Source organism: Leopardus geoffroyi, chromosome X (assembly GCF_018350155.1).
Source record: "Leopardus geoffroyi isolate Oge1 chromosome X, O.geoffroyi_Oge1_pat1.0, whole genome shotgun sequence".
Taxonomy (NCBI): Eukaryota; Metazoa; Chordata; class Mammalia; order Carnivora; family Felidae; genus Leopardus; species Leopardus geoffroyi.
Window position 1 is genome coordinate 91,098,870 of NC_059343.1, and position 22,776 is coordinate 91,121,645.

The 22,776-nt window shown below is 40.7% G+C and overlaps 1 protein-coding gene across 2 annotated transcripts in view; it reads right to left on the minus strand.

Moving 5' to 3' along the window:
• Positions 1 to 22,457, minus strand: part of AMMECR1 (AMMECR nuclear protein 1) — a 112,773-nt gene extending 90,316 nt beyond the window's left edge. The window contains exon 1 of one of the 2 annotated variants that reach the window (XM_045472731.1): positions 21,891 to 22,457. In XM_045472731.1, the coding sequence (XP_045328687.1) occupies positions 21,891 to 22,363 (473 nt within the window). In that variant the 5' untranslated portion in view covers positions 22,364 to 22,457. The remainder of the gene's footprint in view (positions 1 to 21,890) is intronic. The other variant, XM_045472732.1, reaches the window with a different exon arrangement.
• Positions 22,458 to 22,776: the final 319 nt, after the last annotated feature.

Genomic DNA, 22,776 nt, shown 5'->3' on the forward strand with positions numbered 1-22,776 from the left:
GTTTATTTGTCCTTCTATAAGGTGTTAACTTATTTGTATTACAGTTATCTCAGTGCATAACTTAGCTCTTTTACTAGAGTATAAACTTCGTAAGGGCAGGGAAGCTGTATCTATCTCATTATTCCCAAAGTAACTAATGTCTAGGTCAATCATCTTTGAACAGTTCATTTAATTAAGACTTGCCAATTTAAAAATTAAATAACTTAAAAAATAACTTAATTTATAACTGAACTAATTTGCCTAAAATAGCACAGTGGGTTTGTTGTGAGGGCAAATAAAAGACTGTTACAAGTATATTATAGACAGGAATTGTGCTATCATAAACAACCCGCCGCATCACTCGAGGGTGTTGCTCTGGCCTTGTGGAGGTAACACCAGCACCTTCTTTATCTGTATACTGGAACTGCCTCCTTTCTCTCTTCCTCAACCACGCACAGCTTGCTGCTAAGCCCAAACATTACTACAAAATTGCTAAGCTACTCCCTTTAAGCTTGGTAAACAAATGCTAAATAAGGAGACTAAAATCCCTTGGGGGGTGGGGAGAGAAGATGGTAGTCCCTTCTGAGAGCACGGGTTCGATAGCTTCCTACTTACAAGGAATCCCGCTTTTTCTGCTGGACACCCCAGCTCCCGACAGCCAGCCCCCCAGAAGCAGTGCACTCCTGGTTTCCTGCTACTGGTGGCCGCTTCCAGATCCATTCAAAACTGTTCGGAGCTTTGAGTCATTGTGTCGTCCACATTACTTTTTCCTCAAACCAACAGAACTGAAAGCGAGTCAGTTACAGCTGATTTTCTCCCAGTAGGAACAAGTCACCAGTGTTATAATGTGAGTTATAACGGAATTTATCATCTAGACCTGTAAGTCCATTCTGTACTTTGTTAGTTAGGTTATGAACATTCCAAGAGGTTAGGTTATACTACAACTCTACAGTTCTTTCTTGTTTTTGAAGTCAGCATTAATATAAAATTAATTAAATATTACAACACTTCACACTTTTCCTAATAACAAGGCTTGATGAGGGTAAGAAAAACATCTTACCCATCCTTGAATCTCCTGCAATGCCTTGGTCATAGTAAATTCTTAACAAATACTTATTTGCATTAACTTTTTCAAGGATGCATTTAATTTGCAGACTGACAGATGATTTATTTCTAAAATTCAAAATTTCTGTGAAAACACTTCAACATTTTTTTAATTGATGTGCTATACTTATTTCAGAAAAGAAAAAAATTTTTCCCACAGTCTCTTAAGACCTCTACTTGAGCTAAAAGCCACTTTCTTTGAATTTTTTGAATGTTCATTTTTTGAGAGAGAGAGTGTGTGAGTGGGGTAGGGGCAGAGAGAGGGGGAGACAAAGAATCTGAAGCAGGCTCCAGGCTCTGAGCTGTCAGCACAGAGCCCGACACAGGGCTTGAACTCAGAAACCGTGAAATCATGACCTGTGCCGAAGTCAGCCACTTAAATGACTGAGCCACCCAAGGGCCCCTAAAAAACAACTTTCTAGGCAATAGATATATACTTTTTGTGACAGATGCTACACATCAGACTGAAGGTCTCTTTGAATTAGTTCTAGAAGAGAGGGAAGCAAGCTCAGGGAGGGATTTTTAACTTGTCAGTTAACCTTGAGAGGTGTCATAAAATTCTTAAAACATATTAATTTTATTTTTTTAAGTTTATTTATTTCTTTTGAGAGAGAGACAGCGTGAGCATGGGAGGGGCAGAGAGAGAGGGAGAGAGAGAATCCCAAGCAGGCTCCATGCTATCAGCACAGAGCCCAATGCAGGGCTTGAACCCCCGAAGTGCAAAATCATGACCTGAGCCAAAACCAAGAGTCGGACGTGTAACCTACCGAGCCACCCAGGTGCACCTTAAATATATTAAGTGTTTATTTTTTTTTTATTTTTGATATAGAGAGAGAGGGAATGTGAGCAGGGGAGAGGCAGAGAGACAGGGGGACAGAGGATCCGACATGGGCTTCGTGTTGACAGCAGACAGACACCAGGCTCAAACTCACAAACCGTGAGATTGTGACCTGAGCTGAAGCCAAATGCCTAAATGACTGAGCCACCCAGGTGCCCCTTAAACACATTAATTTTAATATCAAAAGATAAATATGTGCCATTAACCACTTTTAGGAGAGGGGAGGACTAAGTTATAAAACCAAAGCTTGAGTACCGCAACTTTCACAATGTTAGAAATCCTGCTAAGAAGAAACAGGCAAGGCTTAAATTCTCTTTGCTATAGTTTTCCCATCTTAAAAACTGGGTAAGAACAAACTCTTAGTTCATGAGATTGTTCTGAGAATTGGTAAGTATGAAGTTTTCTTAGTATTTTATTAAGGTTTACCTGGAAAGAGCCCAAAATATGCTATGTAGGCAATACACTTCAACCTGTTTACAGCATATGAAAAACTTTCAAATCAAACTTCACTTTGAAAATAAGGAATCTATAATTGCACTCCCAGAATCTAACCTGCATGGCAAAGCAATGAGATTTCTAAAGCTAACTACCAATTCTTTACTCTAGCTTGAGCCATTTTCTCAATGGCTGCCTTGGGAGCTATAATTAACATCTAATTTTTAAAAATCTAGTTCAGATTAATAGTGACCAATGTCAACAGTGTACAAAATCTCTCTTCCATTATAGCTCTGTTCTCTACCCTGCTCCTTTAAGCTACTATCATCATTAAAATTACCTTTGTACATGATAAGCCAATCAACAGTTTTATAATTATTGCTTCACTTGGCTGTGTTTTATTTTACTGATTGATTGATTGATTGATTGATATGAGAGAGAGACAGAGAGCACAAGCAGGGGAGGGGCAGAGGGAGAGGGAAAGGGAGAATCTTAAGTAGGATCCACACCCCACATGGAGCCTGATGCAGGGCTCAATCTCACAACTATGAGATCATGACCTGAGCCAAAATCAAGAGTCAGGCATTTAACTGACCGAACTACCCAGGCGCCCCTGAGCTGGTTTTTAAATCAGATAGAACAAAAGTTACAAACAAGGATACCTTTACACTATCTTTTATATTTATCTATGTAGTCACCTTTACCAGTGCTATTTCTTTGTGTACATTCAAGTTACTATCTAGTGTCCTTTCATTTCAGCCTGAAGGATTCCCTTTAGTATTCCTTGTAGAGCAGATCTGTAGCAATAAATTCTCTCAGTTTTCATTTATCTGGAAATGTCCTAATTTTTCCTTCATTTCTGAAGGACAGTCTTGCTAGATATAGGATGCTTGGTTGACGACCCATTTATTCCAGCACTTTGAATATTTTATCCCACTGCCCTTCTGGCCTCCATGGTTTCTGATGAGAAATCAGCTGTTAATCTTATTGAGGATCCCTTGTCTATGCTGCATTCAAGATTCTCTTTGTTTTTGGCTTTCAACAACTTGACCATCAGGTGTCTAGGTGTAAATCCTTCTGAATTTATCCTACTTTGAGCTGAGCCCCTTGGATGTTGTAGATCGATGTGTTTTTGTTGTTGTTGTTGTTGTTGTTGTTGTTTAACAAATTTGGGACATTTTCAGCCATTATTCCTTCAAATATTCTTTCTGCTGCCCCACCTTCTCCTCCTGGGACTCCTACTATATATATATTGGTATAGTTGCTGGTGTCCCACAGGTCTCTTAGGTTCTGCTCATTTTTCTTCATTCTTCTTGGTCCTTGGAGGACATAATCTCAATTAATCTATCCTCAAGTTTGCTGATTCTTAATTCTGTCATTCACATCTGCTGTTAAACTACATCAGTAAATTTTTTATTTCAGTCATTGAAATTTTCAACTCCAAATTTTCCATTTGGTTCTTTTTAAAATAATTTCTATCTCTTTATTGATATTCTTTACTTGATGAGACATTCACATACTTCCTTTTAATTTTTGAGACATGATTTCCTTTTAATAGATTTATAATAGTTCATTTAAAATTTTGACTAATAAGCACAAAATCTGAGTTTCCTCAGAAACAGTTTCTATGGACTGTTCATCTCCCTGTATGTCATACTTTCCTATGTCTTTGTATTTTTTTTGTTGTTGTTGTTGTTGAAAAGAGGACATTTTAAATAATGTAACATAGCAAGTTTGGAAATCAGATCCTTCCCCAAGGTTTGTTGTTTGTTTAGTGACTTCCCTGGACTAATTCTGTCAAATCTGTATTCCCTGTCATGTGTGGCCAATTGAAGTCTCCACTCAGTTAGCTTAGGGGTCAGCTAATGATTGGAAAGAGATTTTCTAAAATGTTTTGAACCAGTAGATCTTTCATCCTATGTCAAGAGACCCTGTGTGTGTGTGTGTGTGTGTGTGTGTGTGTGTTGGGGCATGCCTTCCAGCAGTTTACAACTGCTTTAGCCTTCATTTCCTGATTCCATAGGTTCTCAAAGTCAACAGTGGTGAGCAAATAGGGCCTCCTCAAGTCTTTTCTGGGCATACACACAGCCCTACATATGTCTGTGATCTTCTAGATACCCAGGAATATCCTGGAGCTTGTTAAAGCCCCCTATCGCACCCCCAGATCCTCCTTTTAAGTTTTTCGGCCAGCCTCTTCTTTGCCCTCCCCGGGAATCACTAGCTCAGGCAGATGCGATGTTAAACAATTGCCCTTGCCTGTTTTCAACAATTGCCCTGAGGATAATGCTTTTCCACTGAGCAAGGATGAGTCGGGTCAAATAAAGACAAGCCTTGTGAACGGAGCCTTTCCAGGAGCTGCTCGGCAGGTCAAATAGTGGTAATTCTTGGTGATAGGGATATTTGGGGAGCTTGACCCCTCCAGTGGCTACTGGTTTTCACAGCTACTGTGGTTGCATGGCTGCTGGTTTCCCTGTGGAAGTGGGCAAAAGGAGACAGGAATAGGGCAAGTTAAAACACAACAAAGCTCACTGTTCTTATGGAAATCAGCTGTTTTTAATGAGTAAATGCTCCTCAGGTTGTTGGAAGTCTTTGATTAATTTCAAGAATTCTGAAAAGGTTAGTCTTGAAATTTTTTGCCAGTGTCCATGCTGCTTTTGTAGAGGAGTAGATTTTCTGAGATCCTTACGCCAATATTCTGGAAATCCCCTCTTCAGTTTGAAAATCATTCTGAGACTGGTGTCTTCTAAAAAGAGTGTAACCTTCAGCTCTTAAAAGTACCCAGAAAAATAGGGGGGTCCTTGGTGAGATCTACACATAAATTGCTAGGTTAAAGTATTCATGAACATCTATAAAATTAGAAGAGAGAAAATATGATCAGCCTAGATATACATTCCATTTTACCTTTGGTGACTGCCAGGAAATAAATGTGTTTTTTGATAACAGATGCGATAAAAAGGCATTTATTGTTATCAACATTTGGCTGCATTTTCATTTAAGTATTACCTTTTAAAGATTCACATATGTTAATTTTAAATAAAAGGACACGAGAGACGATGACTTATCCAAGTCATGGTAAGACTGAAAGCACAAAATCTAGTTCAATGCCTAGAGTTGTAACAGATGAAAGGTTACTAAGAAAAGGTCTCAATGTATTCCATAGATGAAATGAGGTGGATGGTGATTATAAGCTCTGAGTCTTGAACTCTCTAAAGAATCATAAACAGGGGCGCCTGGGTGGCGCAGTCGGTTAGGCGTCCGACTTCAGCCAGGTCACGATCTCGCGGTCCGTGAGTTCGAGCCCCGCGTCAGGCTCTGGGCTGATGGCTCGGAGCCTGGAGCCTGTTTCCGATTCTGTGTCTCCCTCTCTCTCTGCCCCTCCCCCGTTCATGCTCTGTCTCTCTCTGTCCCAAAAATAAATAAACGTTGAAAAAAAAAAAAAAAGAATCATAAACATTTTAAAACTCATTTTAATAGAAAATTTACTATTTTACCCCACACAATTGATGATTCATTATAATGTTGCCAAACCAAACTGGAAGTTGTGAAAAAGTTTGATCTCAATGGTAGCATTATCCTCATACTAAATTAGGAGATGTCGAGTCAAACATATTATAAGTGGTTCTTCATTTAGGTAGTTCTGAGAGTCCTGAATGAATTTAGTTGCAGGTATGATATGAAAACAACCTGCTCATACCTTTGTGTGTGTATGTTTGAGAAGGGGAGGGAGAAGTGGGGAGAAGAATGAGAACAAATGCATAATTCTTTCAAAGTAACCGACCTTCCCCTCTTAAAGTAGCACCTGGAATTGTACGCAAAACGCCGGGTCTGGGAATTATGTTGCAAGGCACAGAGTCATGTTTCAGGAAGAAAAATGTTGAGAATCACTCACTAAATGTTTGAAACACTGTAAGAGTGACTACAAAGCCATTCAAATCTTTTCTAAGAAAACCAATTTAAATTGAGCAGATCCTTAATATAGAGGAAATCACTCATACAAATCCACAGTAGTCTCAGCGATACTTATGATGCTATCATTTACTTTCCCTGTCCTATTGCATACATATTTTTTTAAACCAGCATCAACATACAATGAAGGTATATAACATGGTAGGCTTTTCCTACCATGTATCTTTAGAATTCATGAACTTAAAATCTGCAACTTCAGGAATTTATGAGCAACCATTAGAGTCCTTGATTAAACGATTTTTCATTTTGCTGAGATAGTAATTGGAAGAATCTGAATCTTGTGTACTTTAAGGCTAAAATGGGTGAATAAGTTGCTAAGTTAGTAACTATCCTGTTATACAACGACGCTTGGATGTTTTCTTTGCATTGTAAACTATGCAGTAACTCAGGAAGTGAAAAAATTTTTTCATTTTCTTTTTTCAAATGCCCCCCCCCCCGAAATAAAGCACATTTCTACAGCTGGTGATTAATATAAGGAAATGGTTTAAGAGTCATGAAGCAGTGTTGATTCGTAGCCAGAAGATATTAATTGTGGATAAGTTAAAGACTTATGTGTTGAATTCAGCTTTGACTCAGAACTATGACATAAACAAGTCTGCCATAAAACATTTTATGATGGAAATTACATGCTAAAATATTATTTGTGCTTTCAGGATAACTTAAAATCCCTTGGGTCAGGCTTCTTCAAATCTGTTTTCCTTCATCTAAATTATATTAATGTGAGAACAGACACATCAAGAATTTCCATAAAAACAAATAAAGGTATTCCTTTTTTTCACCAAATGTAGGATATCCACTGTGGTTTGCTGACCCCCTAAAATCCATTCTTAGACATTAGATGAAAAGTTCCTGACTGTAGAAATATTAGGTAGGAAGCATTTATCTAAACATATGGGAACCTACAGTTTAAAATAAAACACCAGAAAATAAATAGTACCAAATAGCCTTCCAAGTGTTCCAACATTTGATATGAATGGGATCATAGAGTAAAAGATAAGCAGGCAATTAAAGCCTATGCTATGCCTCTTTAAGAATCATAAACACATGTCCCTCCTGTGTATAACTACATATAGCCAGGTCAATCTTCAAATAGTGAACAATATCAAATAAATCCACAAAGATCTTTTGGTGTTAGTTATGCATACAGACACAAAGATCCTCACTTTCAGGTAAGGCATAGGAAGGAACCCAATGGAACATCTCTTATTCTCTGCTTTAAAACCCTCTTAGAAAAACTTCTAGAAATCTCTGAGATCTAGCACTGCCCCAAATTCAAAATCAGTCCAGTTAAACACACTCCTTTAGATATTCAAATCCACTGTTAGAAAAAACTTAGAAGTCATCAATTTACAATCTCTTATTCCTCATCACTCCACCACCTCCCCAAATTGGAAGACTAGCAGAACCAGCAAGCTTTCTAGATAATGCAAAGTGGTAAACACTACTAGAATTTAAGTGGCAAAAATTACTTAATGCAGTTGCTATAGTCTTCAGATATTCAAGACTGCTTCTCTCAAAAGTGACAAAGCTCCAAAGAGAAACTATGTTGAGGAAGGGGAAGAGAAGGATATTCCTTGACTTATGCTTCAATTTTGGGGTGGGAGAGATAAGGAGTCAAAAATACTCAAATAAGTATAACAATAATTCTGAGAACAAGACAGCACCAGTGGCTCTGCTGGGCTGGTGCAAGTTAATTAAGTTAGCAAAGGGTTAACACATGGTTATGATGGGATGGTGAATAATTATACTCTTCATGAAAGTGAAAGAAAGCTCCAAGACTGAAATGCTCCTCTTCTGTAAAAACTGACTTGAATTTCTCTAGACTGTACTGAAATAAACACAGCAAAGGTTCTAAGAGCAGCCAACGGAGGCAGGAACCAGGACCCTTTGGACCCACACCCATTTTTTTTCACTTTAAAATAGGATTTGCTTGTTCTCTTGCCATAGCCAAAACGGAAAACCACTGCCTTTTTTTTTTTTCCTTGATTGTGCTCCACACTATGGAGGCCACTGCCCATTTAACATGCCTATTGTTTGAAGCCTGTGAAAAGTGAAATTGGCATCTAAACGGTGCAACCCTGTATAAACAAAATCACCTCTCCTTCCCTTGATGAGAGTGTTCACCTTTATTAATAAAGGTCTATGCTCGTGTCCCTAAGTCAAACTCCATGTCTTCTTCAAAAGCTTGGACACAAAAAGACTTCACTACCACTCTTTTCTTTTAACATCTGGCATTCCTTTACTTCACTGTAGTAATATGTAATTCAAATTACATATTATTCATACTTCAAGGCTACGACATGGAGAGCTCGTTTACTTATTAAAAAACAACAACGACAACCCTGAACTGACCAGGCAGAGAACACTGCTAATTAGCACTGTGCCAGTGTTGTTTTTTTCCTTCCTGAGTACGTTGCCACAACACTCATGGTTATGTGGCTAGACCCTGTCAGAGATCAGTCTAACAGTTAGGAAATAATTTTCTTATATTCTGAAACATAGGAGGAAAAAAAGAAGAGAGTTACTAAAATAAAATGAAAGGAAATTAAATTTTACAGTGATCACCGAAAAAGTTGTTTTGGGTCCTAAACGTATATCTCATATAATTACAGACAAATCATCAACAAAAATACTAAGAATCTGCTCTTTCTTCTTCAACAGGTAAATCTTGTTCAACATAAAATAAAAATATGTTGTTTTATTGTAATTCAGGAAACCATTTTAGAATTTTGTTTTTGGGTAACACTATAAAACTTTTACAGATTTTGTTTATCTAGTTTGTGTCTTAGAGTTGTAGCATTCTAGAATAGGGCATGTTAGGAACCAGAAAGAACATACCCATTAGACTAATCTATGTTGAAGCTAATTTGATAAATAACATCATTCAATAATTAGCACACAATTCTCCTATAATTATTATCATTTTCCAGGACCTACCTTATGTGAGTTACAATTGTAACATCCAAGTAAAATCTCTTCATTCATTTAAGGAGAAAAAAAGTGGTTTAAAGCCATTTAATTCTATAGTAATTAGGGTAGCTTATTTTTTAAATTACATAATCTTTGTTGGTACTCAACTTTCTCAACTTCACATTTGAGACACTGAAGTTTCCAAGAAAAAAAGAACACTGAATGTAGAAGGCACTCAGGCAAAGGGTGATGTAACCAGTGTTAATCTAACTGACTTATGCTGAATGTCTATTGATAAATGAAAGCACTTCGTCTACACAGCAGACTCCTGCTTACGTTATTTCCAAGTCTCCTGTCCAGGCTTCATGACATTCATGACATTAAAGGAGCTGCTGAGGCATAATTAACTGGACAAAAGGGAAACTTTACCAAGAAAGAAGCAATTCACAGGCCATTAATAGTTTAAAATTGTCAACTGGCAGACCTTCATTTCCCAATGCTTGAATTATAGCAATCGCTTGACGAGTCCCTTTTCTTGCTACGATCTCCCCCGCTTCAATATACCTTTGATTGGTACCCATTGACTACTGTATAATGCTCATTCTGACCTCTGTGTCTTTAAGTTGTTTCCCTGTCTAGAATGCTTTATCCATCTGTGAAAGGTCTTCCCAGCCTGAATCCTACTTTGTCCATGAAGCCCTCCTGTATAATCCAAGCCCACATTAGTCTTTGTCCAAACTCTTACAGACCTCATGGTCTCCATCATTTATTCAGCCGTTAAATCATGTGACCCCATTATCTGTTTCATGAACCTCCTCAATATGACTGCAAGCTTTTCAAGGGCAGGAAGCGTGGCTTATGCCTATTTTATAGACCTCTACCTTACACCCATGGTGTTCCACCCATAACCACTATATGACTTGTTGAACTGAAATATGAGAATTTACAATATGAAGAGCAGTACCAGGTGTGAATGATAGGTTTTGATGTAAAATACACCGTCTTAAGATAATATTGTCAAATAAATCTTGAAGCTTAAACAAATATTCATTTTAAAAGGTCTGCAGGGAAAGGGATAATCATAGTGGAAATTCTACTTTCTTCTCTAAAGCTGCAAAGCCATCTCTAAATGGAAGAAGTGAGAAACTGCTCCACAATCCAAATTAATGCATCACAATTGAGGGAGAATATTAAAAAAATTCTATACCTCCGCTAAAGAATCTCACATTGGTTGCGTAGACAATAAGGCAAATAAACAACTTTCAAGACCCATGACTTGACCATACCTATTATTTCAGATTCCACTACCACACTTAGTATATGTGCTCCCAAAGTGAGTACTCCACTACTGGCTTTAGATATGAGCTTTTCATTAAAGCAAAGAAGAAGCAATTTCAAGAAGTGCTTAACTAAAGTGGTTTATATACACACATATGGACTTAAAAGGCCTTACTTATGGTATCCCATTAGGCAACGTGTTTTCCAATTTTCCATCTCTCTAGAAAACACATTTCCTCAGATATATCAGGTTCAGCTGTCAAAACTAACGTTCCCCTGTAATGCCTTGGCCCTTGGTCCTTTCGCTGTTAAGACTGAGTAAACAATGGCAAAGTTCCTACCTATCAAAGATGTTTCCTTATATGATCATTAACAAATTCATTAGAAAGCCATAAAGAACAGAGGAGAGCAAAAAGAGAGCTAGAAAATCAAGTTCTATTCAAATACAGATAGGTGGTATTAAGTATACTCATAAAGTGAATGATAAATGCCACATCAAATACTGACACCCTACAAGAGTGAAACATTTTTTAATGGTTCTTTCTGACTCTAATGCCTTTAATCTAGTTTACTCATACTGTTCAGTAAGCTTGGAAAAATAAATACTTCAAAGCCTCAATTAGGCTCTCCCGTCAATAAGCTTTGTACATCTCTAATACGTGTTTGCAAGATTAAGTTTTAAGAGATTTCCCAAATTCTAATGAAACATTAGTTGCTTTGGGGTAGAGCAACTACCACGTACCTTAAAAAAATCAGCTAGGGGCACCAGGGTGGTTCAGTCAGGTAAGCGTCATATTCTCGATATCAGCTTAGGCCACGATCTCCCGGTTGGTGAGAAGATTGAGCCCTGTGTCCTGCTCCGCACTGGGCTGAGCGTGGAGCCTGTCTGGGATTCTCTCTCCTTCTCCCTGCCCCTCCCCAGCTTGTGCACGTATGCATGCTCTTTCTCTCTCTCTCAGAACAAATAAACTTTAAAAACAATCTTTAAAAAATAAGCTAAACATGCCACTTACAATTATCAGTACTGTAGTGTACACTTAAAAATCTGGAAAGAGGGTTGGTCTCACGTTATGTGGTTTTTTTAACGACTAATTAATAGATATATCAATTAATTTTCTAAAAGCAGCATACATCTGTATGATTAAAGAGAAACTGATTAACTGAAAATGGTCGACCCTCCAGTTATCTGTGAGAATGTAGTCAGCAAATTAGATGGACCATAGTATGTCCTGTTGAGAGACACTGGAGAAAAGGTATAGAAGACCGGAATCTGGTCAACAGAATGCCTTCCTATGCATAACCGCATTCTGCAGTCTGAAATTATAGCTGAGTCTATCCTTTAATATTATCTGCTCCATAATCTTGGTTATGGAGAATAACTACGCAAGCTATAAATGAAACTTCATACATCTCTTACCACCGAAAAACACAGATCTAAAAATAAGACACATCTGAACACCTGAGGATTTAGAACTATGTTTGGAGACAAGCCAAGAAAAAAAGAAACAATGATGATCAGAGAGTGCCTACATTTTATCTGTTTGGGGTATACTTAGGCTATCTGTCCCATGGCCACCAAACTTGCCCAGAGACCTCATTCTCCTTTCAACATGGTCTCTTGGAAGTACTCAGGGGGTGCATATACAAGTCTTCTAGTATTACTATACTTTATGCTGTGCATCTGTTTCTCAGGAATAATTTTTTTTTTTTTTTTTTAACGAGAGCACCATGGCCACTGGTTCTAAAGGAGGTACCCCCGGGTTTCTAATATTGCAAAATATGCCTTTTGGGGCAGCCCTACTCCAGACCAGGCACTAGGTCTTCTTTTTCTTCCCTGAATCCAGGCTTCACCTCACTTGACAATAATCGCATTTTTCTCCCTCCTTGGCTCCCATGTGCCCTCCATTCCTGCCTCCAGCCCTCTGTGACTCTTTCTCCACAGAGTTAACGCTTTCCCATGGTGAACGAGTATATTTCTGCAAAAGGACTTGCCAAACAGAGCAATGGTTTGAGGAGTCTGTGGGGTAAAACGCATCAGAAACCACACATCATCACCTTATTAGTGTCAGAGAAAGAGAACAGTAGCATTCCCATTTGTTGTTGTGAGAGCTTTTTGAACTGACAAGAGGGTGGGGTAGATGCAAAATCCTTTACTCACTGATTACCTGACACCTAGTCCTAACATCAAAGAGCTACTCCATAAACTAAGAAACCAAGTATGCCACGCTGATGGCAAGTTTTGGGTTTGGAGTGCCAAGGAAGCATGGAGAGTTGTCGATTTGTTTTAATCATGGGAAACTTCATAAAATGCCTTGAGAGCAATGCTCTAACATGGAAAAAGGCCAGAAGACTTCGTGAGATTCTCCCTTAGTGACCAAATTACCAACATCAGCTTCCACTTACCAAATAATAATTTGAAAAGGATGTAAAAAAGGACCCATCATCTAAACACTTACCTCACTGTTGTTCAAAATCAGGATACAAAAGGTATTTCTCTTACTACAATGACATATATACCGAGACCCAAGTTTCACCAGCTATATCACTTGCTTACGCCCCAAACATCTATGCCTCTATGGTTGTTAGGCTACATAGGCCATAATAACGTCACAGAGAAGCAGCACACTAGTGTGGCTAACACATAAGCATCTCTTTGAGGCAGTCACAGTGCTGTGGGGCCTAGAGGCTGACAGCACAAAAACCAATTTTTCATAGATTCCATTCAATGAGAATGACTCAGAGATCAACTCATGCCTGAAGCAAAGCAGAGAATCTGGTGTTGACACCTTGCAGCAATCCAAAATCTCAATACAAGGTACATTACTAGAACTGCGTGTCATATGCTTACAGAAAATATATGGAATGGCCAGGCAAGCTACATAGGCTGTTAAGTCAATCTCACTACTTTCCATTACTAGAGAGCTGGTCAGCATCTTCTGGCAGGATATTGCATAATACAGTCAACTGTGCTCTCCCAGCATTGCATGTGGCTTTGGGTCACAGTGTGGATTATCTGTAAAATGAAACAGATAGAGGAAAGGCAAGAATCATCAAGACTATCACAGACCTCATTTTTTAAAAAACTAATATTAGTAGGCCTGGACTCAAGCAGAGCTTTCACATTTGCCCATCCACTGAAGATCACAATGACCGTGAAGCAATATGGCCAGTCCTGTCCATTGATAGCATCTATCAATCACTGTGAGCAAAGCTGCAAAATGGATCCAGTTTGATTTCTTACTTGCTAAGCCTGAGGACACAGGACCTAGAATCTAGTACCAGACCATACTTCCAGCCCTTCAGAAATTTCCTTTAATCCAAGGTTTGAAACTACAAGTTCCTGAGATGGTCCTCCATGAGGCTCTATTTTTGCTGAATGCTCTGCTATAATATTCACATAAGGAAACATAAGAATCGCTGACTGCTCTACAAATGGAATATATATATATATTATATATATATATATATATATACATATATATAACATATATATATACACACACACACATATATATATACACACACACATATATTATATATATATATGGCTACATTCAGGAGACCCAACATTCTGTCAAGTATTTTACTAGCAATACAAAGCTGAAAACTATCATTGATCTCTACTCACCTGAGCATTCAAAGTCCCAACTAGGGCAGGGAAGGCTGTAGGGATCCAAGAGACTGACCGAACCCTCACAATAGCTCTATCGCTACTCTGTGGTTCTGTTAATTGAAAAAGAACTGACATTTGATAACTGCCAACACTCGAAAACCACATGATGAGAAATCTGATTTCACCTGGCCAACTATTTGTTTTTCCCATACCTTCAGCTCCATGTTTTTAGTGGGACCACCATCCTCCTGGTTCCTCAGGCTTGTAAACAAAATTATGTTCAAAGCCTCTCTCCCTTTCACTTCCCCAGCAATGGGAATTTGGTAGAATTTTCTTTTTCTGCAATGCCTCTTTACTTACATGCAGTCAATTAATTTCAGGTCCTCACCCAAAAGCTATCTCAGGGATATTTACACTTGATCCAAATTCTATAAACCAACGTGTCTTCCTCTCCTTTCTCTCAAATTTAGATACAACTGGGAATAGGTGAAGGGGGAGGGGAGGTTCTTACACTTGTGATCAAATTTCATAGCCATTCCAACTAAGCTGTTGAACAAACTTTTCCTGAGCACAAGAATAGCTAGGCCCAGAGCCAAGAAAAGAGGAGGCAAGGATGGCAGCCAAAAAACAGGTGAGCTGCAATCTTTCCACTCCCACACAAAACCTGGCCCTGGAGTGCGAGTCCCTGCATATGCTGATACCTTCTTCCACGTCTTGCTTTTGCCACATTCCTATATGCATGAACTCTGCCCCTAGGGTGGCTTCCCCACTTTTCCAATTCCAGTCTTCCTAGTGCCCTCAGAACCTCAAACCTAGCTGGTATCCCCTATCATGAGACTCTTCTCCTTCCAATTCATCTTACATCCTGGAGGGCTCTTCTGTCAATACTGTTCTTTTCCTAACACGAAAAACAACAACCAGATCCACTTATCATTTATCCAGCCTTCCCACAGGGTTCCCAAGACAAAAGCCTACTTGGAGCTTCCTTGAAGTTTTCTGATCTTTGAGACCAGAGCAAGGGGAGTGGTATGAAGAATGCTGAGGGTGCAAACTGGCAGCTGAAGACAGCTGCTGGGAATCCCCATGTACTGTGGCAAGAGGTGTGGTGATGACCAATGAGTTCAAGAACAGTCAGTAAGACTTCAAGATCTACTGGTCACACCAGACTTTTCACCAGTGATCTCTGTACCCTTGCCATTTCAAAACTTGGCTCAGGAGTCATCCTCTCCCAAAAGCCTTCTTCCTAACCACTCCTTTACTCCATGGCATCACCATGCTTACGTACGGTGTTTTCCATTTTAATTCATATACAATCATGTATATATTGCAGTGTCAGCATTTGAAGTGACTTTGATGTCTGTACCACACCTTGAACAAGACTGTAAGCTCTGTGAGGACAGAACTGTTTCTTCGCTTTCCAACCAAGGAACTCGGCCTAATGTACATGCTACAAGAAATAACAGGGTTTTTTTTTTTTTTTTCCATAAAATAACATAAAATGACATAAAATTTCCACGCAGCTTTTCAAAACTAACATTTTTAAGGTTGAGCAAGTTTGCAAGTATGGTACATTAAGGGCTGCAGAAAATACACCCACACTAGATAGAAAAGATGCCACTTATTGTTGGACCAAACATAAACTATGCTCCACCCAACCAGCTACGCTATTACACCACGCTTCTTCCTTCGGGCTCTTTTATTTCTACTATGTAAGCTTGTAGCTCATTTTTGCTCTTAGCAGCACTGTAACTACAGAAGGTCACCTCTAAGTAAGTTTGCTGTTGGGGAATCTACTCTTCCCACCTGCACAACCACTGGCTTCCCACACTGTCTCCAGTGTCCTGTGAGCAACCACCCAATTACTGATTGGGGAAAGACAGCTTACACATTGACGGTCCATTCTTGGCAGCCCCTGGCTTTTACTGCTGGTCCTCACTTACTTAGCTTAATTGATTCAGAACAGTATCAAAAAGAGACATTATTACACAAGTTCTAAAAGAAAAAAAAAAAGACTATTGAAGAAAATTTAAATGTAAAAAGCCCCGGTCATTGTGCGGCTTTAAAACAGGCAAGCATGTGTGACATCGAGAGAACAGAATAACGCCTATTGAAATAGGGAACTTTGACTAATCTCATTGCACAAGTTTTAGTGTTTCACACATACACATTCTCAGAAAGTAAGATGGTCTCTAAGTGGGAAGCCCAACTGACTTCAAAATTATAATCCTTTGCAATAATAAGGTGTAGTGTTTCGACACAAATACAATTTCAAAAAGCGTATACAGTTTTTTAAAGACAGCAATGTGAACGTCAGCGTGTCTCTGTGAAACCCATACTTAGGGAAAAACACCCCAACAACTCACGCGTATGGGCTAACAGAGCATTTGTCACTTTCTCAGCAGTGGTCTTTCTTCCTATTGGACTGAGAGATCCCAGCAAAGATCCCTGCTTGGTTGCCACCCACTAAACGGGACCTGATGCAGCACAAACACTATTCCTAAGCAAGCAAAATTATGAGCTAGATGATCACTCCCTTTGGCCATATGGGGGAGAAGGTAAAATAAGCTTTGAGTTTTTCTTTTTAACTAAATATACCTTGTCCTACATACACCTTTATGCATGGATATAAAAATAATTTTGTAACTTATATTTCTACATCCTTCCATTTCAGTCACTGGCTGTTTTTTTTTACAGAATACATGACAAACTGGGGGCGTGCCTGCTTTCTTTTCTATAAGACACGACACTAGATTGCCCTCCAATGGAAATCAACATTGTTGAAGAACAACCTGCATAATACCTTCAAAAGTGCTCAACAATTTTCCAGACAAGATGTGTGGTGTTTTTTTTTTTTTTTTTGAAGAAAAATTATGCCAACCACTATGCCAACATGGGTAGGGAAATCTGTACTGGCCCAGTAGCATCATCTGCAATAGACAGATAAACCTTCTGGCTATTCTGGTCAGTCTTCATTAAAAAAGACACAATAGAAATATAATAGCTTGTGTTTAAAATGCTGCATTAATATCACTTTGACCTGAGCTGCACTGTCCAATCACCTTTTTAAACATGTCACAGGACTGTTACTACTTCGCCTTTCTAAAACAACCCAATTCCTCCCAAGTATGCTGGAAAACAGTAATTTGCTGTGACAAGACAAGAAAGAGTTAACTGTTCAAACACCTGACTGGAGTCTCTCAAGAGCTGCATGTCCAGGGGTGGATTTTTTAAAACTATATGTCATTCACTGCAATGGAAAACCATAGTATTGATGTTAATAGTAAAGTATCTTTTATGAGCCATGGTCTATACACAATGTAGGGCTGCATTAACTTCAAAGGTGGTAAGGAGATTAAAACAAATAGTTCATGGGACGTGACATGCAACACAGCATTAAACATAGAAGACTGAACAATCCCAGTGCCTTGGCAGGATCCTTTTATATTTCTTTGTTAATGAGTGAAATTCTTAAAATCCAATCCGGCAAGCATAAGTGTAAGGAAAAGCTTTTAAAATTTTATCACAACGTGTTACTTAGTTGAGCTAATCATCAAAGCATTTTTTTATGGCAACAAAAGGGGGCTTTCCTTACCAAAATCAATACAACTCACTTTAAGATACCATATTTGTGCTGTTTTTAACCCCTAAAATGTGCCCCTCACGTTTAACATTTCCGGGGGTGGGGGGAAGACCGAAAATCACACCACCGGTTTCTAAGAGTCACCCCTCCCCCCTACTGCAGACAGAAACCATCCCAAGAACCTGGGACTCTTACTATGATCTTGGCAGCATTCAATCTCCCTGGTGCTAAATTAGAAAGAACATGACAAAGGATAGTGACATGGAAGCAGGAAGTGCTTTACTGGAAAACCGGCGGTGGAAACTGCCCTTTCCTTTACAGTGGCTCCAGGACTTTCCTGGGGTCCCCACCACTCTATAACCCAGTGGGTCTCAGCCCTGTGGTCCTGGGAACCGCAGGAGCGCTTCACCAGGGAGCTGGTTAGAGATGCAAATTCAGGGCCCCACCCCAGGCAGACTGAATCAGAAACTCTGGGAATGGGGCCCAGCAATTTGTGCTTTAACAAGCACTACAGGAGATTCTGATGTACTTTAAAGTTGGAGAACTGCTCCCCTTCAAATTTTAAAGTGCAGACGAACCACCTGGGGAGCTTGTTCAAATGCAGATTCAAATCCAGCAGGTCTGAGGTGCGACCTGAGAGCCTCCACGTCACACAAGCTCCCGGGTCAAGTCTTCAGCAGGCCACACTGCCAGTGTTTCTGAAACCGGTTGTTTACCAAAAATACACCGGGCTGCTTATAAAATACGGGTTCCCAGGCACCACCCCAGACCAAGTTCATGTGAATCTCAGGAGACAGGGCCAGCTGAATATTGTACAACGGGTGGTTCTCTGCCTCAGCTGCACAGTAAAATCACCTGAGGAGCATTTAATAATCCTGATGTCCAGGCCCCATCCAGGACCAACTCAATCCGAATCTCTGGGATTGTGGGGTGGGTATCCATACGTTGAATAATTCCCCAAGGATTCCACTGGGTGGCCAAAGTTGAGAACCGCCGCTTCGAATCTAACCGGCTCAACACTTGGCACAGTGGATCCCTTTATTGTAGCAAATGGTTTCCCGTAACATGACTGTCTGGGTTCCCACATGAGTCCAAGACCTCGGATTTTGAATAGTAAAAAGCAACCAAAGTCACGTTTAAAATCACGTCTTAAACCTTATTTCTGTGGGCAAATGGGCCTGTACAACGGAGACCAGGGATTTAGTAATGCGTTCCTAACTTTTAACATGAATGTTATCTGTCTTCCATTAAACAAGTTGTCACTGTCCTCTCAAGCTGTAGCTACTGCCACCTCTGTGCGGTGAATATGTACTCCAAGAAACAGCCACCAACAGTGAAGAATTTGTATCCATACAGCCTGTTCATATATTGACATCCTTTCCCCAAACCTGAAACACATAGAGGAAATTTCTAATAATCTTTCAGAATGGAAGCGTAATTTGATCTAGAATTTCTAAACCTGTAAAAGGCAGATTTCACTACGTACAGACATTGTGACAGAAAGGCCCTGGGAAGGGGTGAAAGCCGTGTGCTTTTACACGTGAGAATCTGAGTTGTTGAAAGCATGTCTTTTGGTAGACAGAGACAAGACCTCAAACACTGCTGCTCATGACATGATACTAATAACTCGGGGAAAAAAAGAAGTATGTCCATTTACAGCTTATGCCCACCCCCCCCAGCACAAAGCCACTAATAAGTACACGATGCTGTTAAATACGTAATATGTAAAACAGAAAATGTGTGGTGGTCATGAAGGCGCTGTCAAGAGATTAGTTACTTCACTCCCACAATCAAACACTATTTTTAGGAAATTTTCTCGAATTTTCCACAGTACACCTCAAAAATGACTTTAAGACAAATGAAAATAAGATGCAGTCCTCTTTCCCCTTAAGTAAACGTTTGTCTTCCCTTTGGTCGTGATCAGTGTCTCTTCTAAATTAGTTGTTTTGTTGAACACATGACACATTCAAGGCCTGCTAGATGGTAATGGTTATGATTCTTCCACCACTGTTTCAACATATCTGTGATGGTGAAAAGTGTGCCTTATCTGTTTAAGTCCATGAAAAAGAAATCCAGGGGATGGGGTATTAGAAGACAAGCAATACCTTAAAAACATGTGCCAAGTGGCCACTTAAAATGACAGCGTCAAAACCCTTTTCTGTGTGAACTGGTCAAGCTCACTTTCCTTTTAAACTTCTCGTTACAGTCATTCAGTTAACCCAAACTCACTTGAAAATGTGTGAAAATAGCACCTCCTGAAAGTGTGTTCTCATATGCTTTGGAGCAACGGAGCGTGAATAGTAAAACAGCCTTTGCCAAAGTCATGTAACTGAACAGGAGTGAATTTTTGCAGTCCCATGACTTTGCAGAGCCAACCTATGTATCATCCCACGACTGGCTTTAATACATCATAGACATCCAAGAGAAGGCAGAGAAGTCACAAATAAGTGACTCAAGCTAATAAATATTTCACAGATCTTTTTTTTTTTTTTTACATGGCAGTTTCTTTCAAATGAATCTGACTTCTTAACCAAAAAACAAATTGGCTAACTAAAGGTGTGGGTTTAGGATGTACATTCCCGGAATTAAAACTATGAAATTTCTAAAATATTTAGTTTACTGGGCAAAGTGTCAGTCTGGATGCTCTTTCATGCATTTTTTATGAATAAATGCCCAAAGATGAAGCAAGTCAGAATGAAAATGCACAGACCACAGAACAGTGGCAAAAATACAAAATTAAATACATTTAAAGTACTAAGCCAAAGAAAACAAACAATACAAATTTAAAATTACCAAGACACTTTATTGCAATTTGCACTTTACATATTAATATTTTTAGTCTAGGCAGAAGTGTTTATACTTATCCAGTAGTAGTCTAATCCCCTAATCTCACAAAATGAAAAGAAGCAGTTTGAAAAGAACATCAATTCAGGTATTTATGATATGGTGACAAGGGGCACTTGTGTTAGCTAGGAAAAGGGTTGATGGTTTTCAGTAGAAGTTTCACAGAAATTTTTCTCTATTATTTTTGTTGTTGATGATGCTAAGAACTCATAATAAAAACAATTACCCTCTTTGTCATTCTGCCCTTCCTTGGGCTTTACATTCTGTCTAGCATTTAACTCAAAAAATCAGTTTACACTCAGTTTACACATTAAAAAAAAAACCATATGCCCCATCTCCCACACATCCAAATGGATGGGGATTAGAATTAACCTGCTTTTAGCTGTAACTGCTATTTTAAACAATTTCAACCCCACACTTGAAGGGTAAAATAACTGAAAGTACACAAGCCAAAAGAAAGCATAAAAATTCCTACACACTTACTGTTGGGATTGTTTAATTATCTCTCAAATCGTGGAGCCTAACATAGATTTCTTACAAGTGAAATCGACACAAAAGCGAATGCACGCTTAACGTACAAACTGACAGTGACTGTATAGGGGACAGCTCTCTCTGAATGAGCTATTACGCAGACGGTGGAATTAACAAGAAAAAAAAAAAGAGGTCTCACTCTTCTGTGAGAGAGCTGGCGGTGCGCTTCACTAGAAACACATTTTAATGGGTATGTTCGGATAAAAATAGGTAGGAAGGGAAAATGTGTTTTTCAAAAAAAAAAAAACCTCCTCCTTCCCCCGGACTCAAGGAAACCCGAAGGAAAAGACGGGTAACCTCATAAGCTCCGGAGCTAAGTTCCATCACTAGCAGAACAGAAGTTGGATAGTTGCTTTCACCCTGCAATGGGACGGTAACTCTCCTTGTGCAAGGTACGCGGGGCGGGAACACTGGCGGGGCTTTCACGTGGGGTAAATGGAAACCAAAGTGAGGAGAGGTCAACACCTTGAGTAATCCAGATCTCCAAATCCAGGGCGGTGGGAACGCGGGGTGACGAAGGAGAGAAGGAAAGGGTCAAAACTCCTCGAAGTTATCGCAAAGAGAAAGCGAACTACCTTTGGGAACCAGTGAGCCATCTCTTGCAGCAGCACCCTGCTCCAAGTGTGGGGTGCTTGCCTCGGAGGGCAGAAAGCGCGGGGTGCCCTCCCTTACTTAGGTCGAGTGGCTCCGGGGACCCGGACAGAGAGAGAGGCAGGGGCCACCGCCGGCGGGCAGGCGGACTCATACTTTGCTTCAACTCTGAGCCCCATCCCGAGCGCAAGGGAGAGGGCGGCGGAGGGCACGGTACTCACTAGGGCTCGTTGGTGAACCGGGGGGTCCGGGGCTGCTGGTATCCGTACAGGTGACAGTAGAGCACATCGAAGCAAAAGCAGCACATCTCCGCTGACACCACCATCTTCCGGGAGCCGGGCGATGAGGACGAGGCGGCGGACGACAAGGAGGGCGAGGAAGCGGTGGCGGCGGCCGGGGTAGAAAGTAGGGTCCCCACTCCGCAGCTCGGAGGTGGCGACAGGGAAATCCCCCCGCCGCCGCCGCCGCAGCCCTGGGGGGGAGAGAGGGTACAGCCACTGCCGCTACCTCCTCCGGCTAGACCTCCCAGCCCGTTGAGCCGCGTGCCGGCGCCTCCTAGTCCCAGCTCCCCAGCTCGGCACTGGCTCTCTCCGCTACAGTGGGAGGAGGAGGAGGCGCCACCACCGCCACCCGAGCCAGAGGGGGGCGAACTGGACAGTTTCTGCTTCTTCACCCCGCAGCAACCCGCCGCCATCTTGGAACAGTCTCCCCCACGCAGCGCTTCCGACCCATAAGTGAGGCGAGCTGGCGGCGGGGGCGAGCACGCTGCGGCCCCGGCCGCCGGGGGCGCGCCAGGGGCTCGCGGGGCGCGCGCGCGCCGCTTCCCGGCCGGCCGCCCGGCCACGCGGCTGCTCGGCGCGCGCCCCTGGCCCGGCGCGCGCCTCGCGCTTTAGCCGCTCAGCACCTCGCGCCTGTCCCGCGGGGACTCGCGCCTTCCCCGAGCCGCACAGCCTCAAGCACTGGCCCTCAGAGGATGGATGACAGACAGAAAGCCTAAGAGAGAGGAAAGAGAAGGAAACAAGAAAGAGAAAGCAGAGAGTGGGAGCAAAGGAAGGAGGTGGGCACTCCAGGGGAGGAAGAAGGGAAAGGAAAACTAGTGGGGGGGGG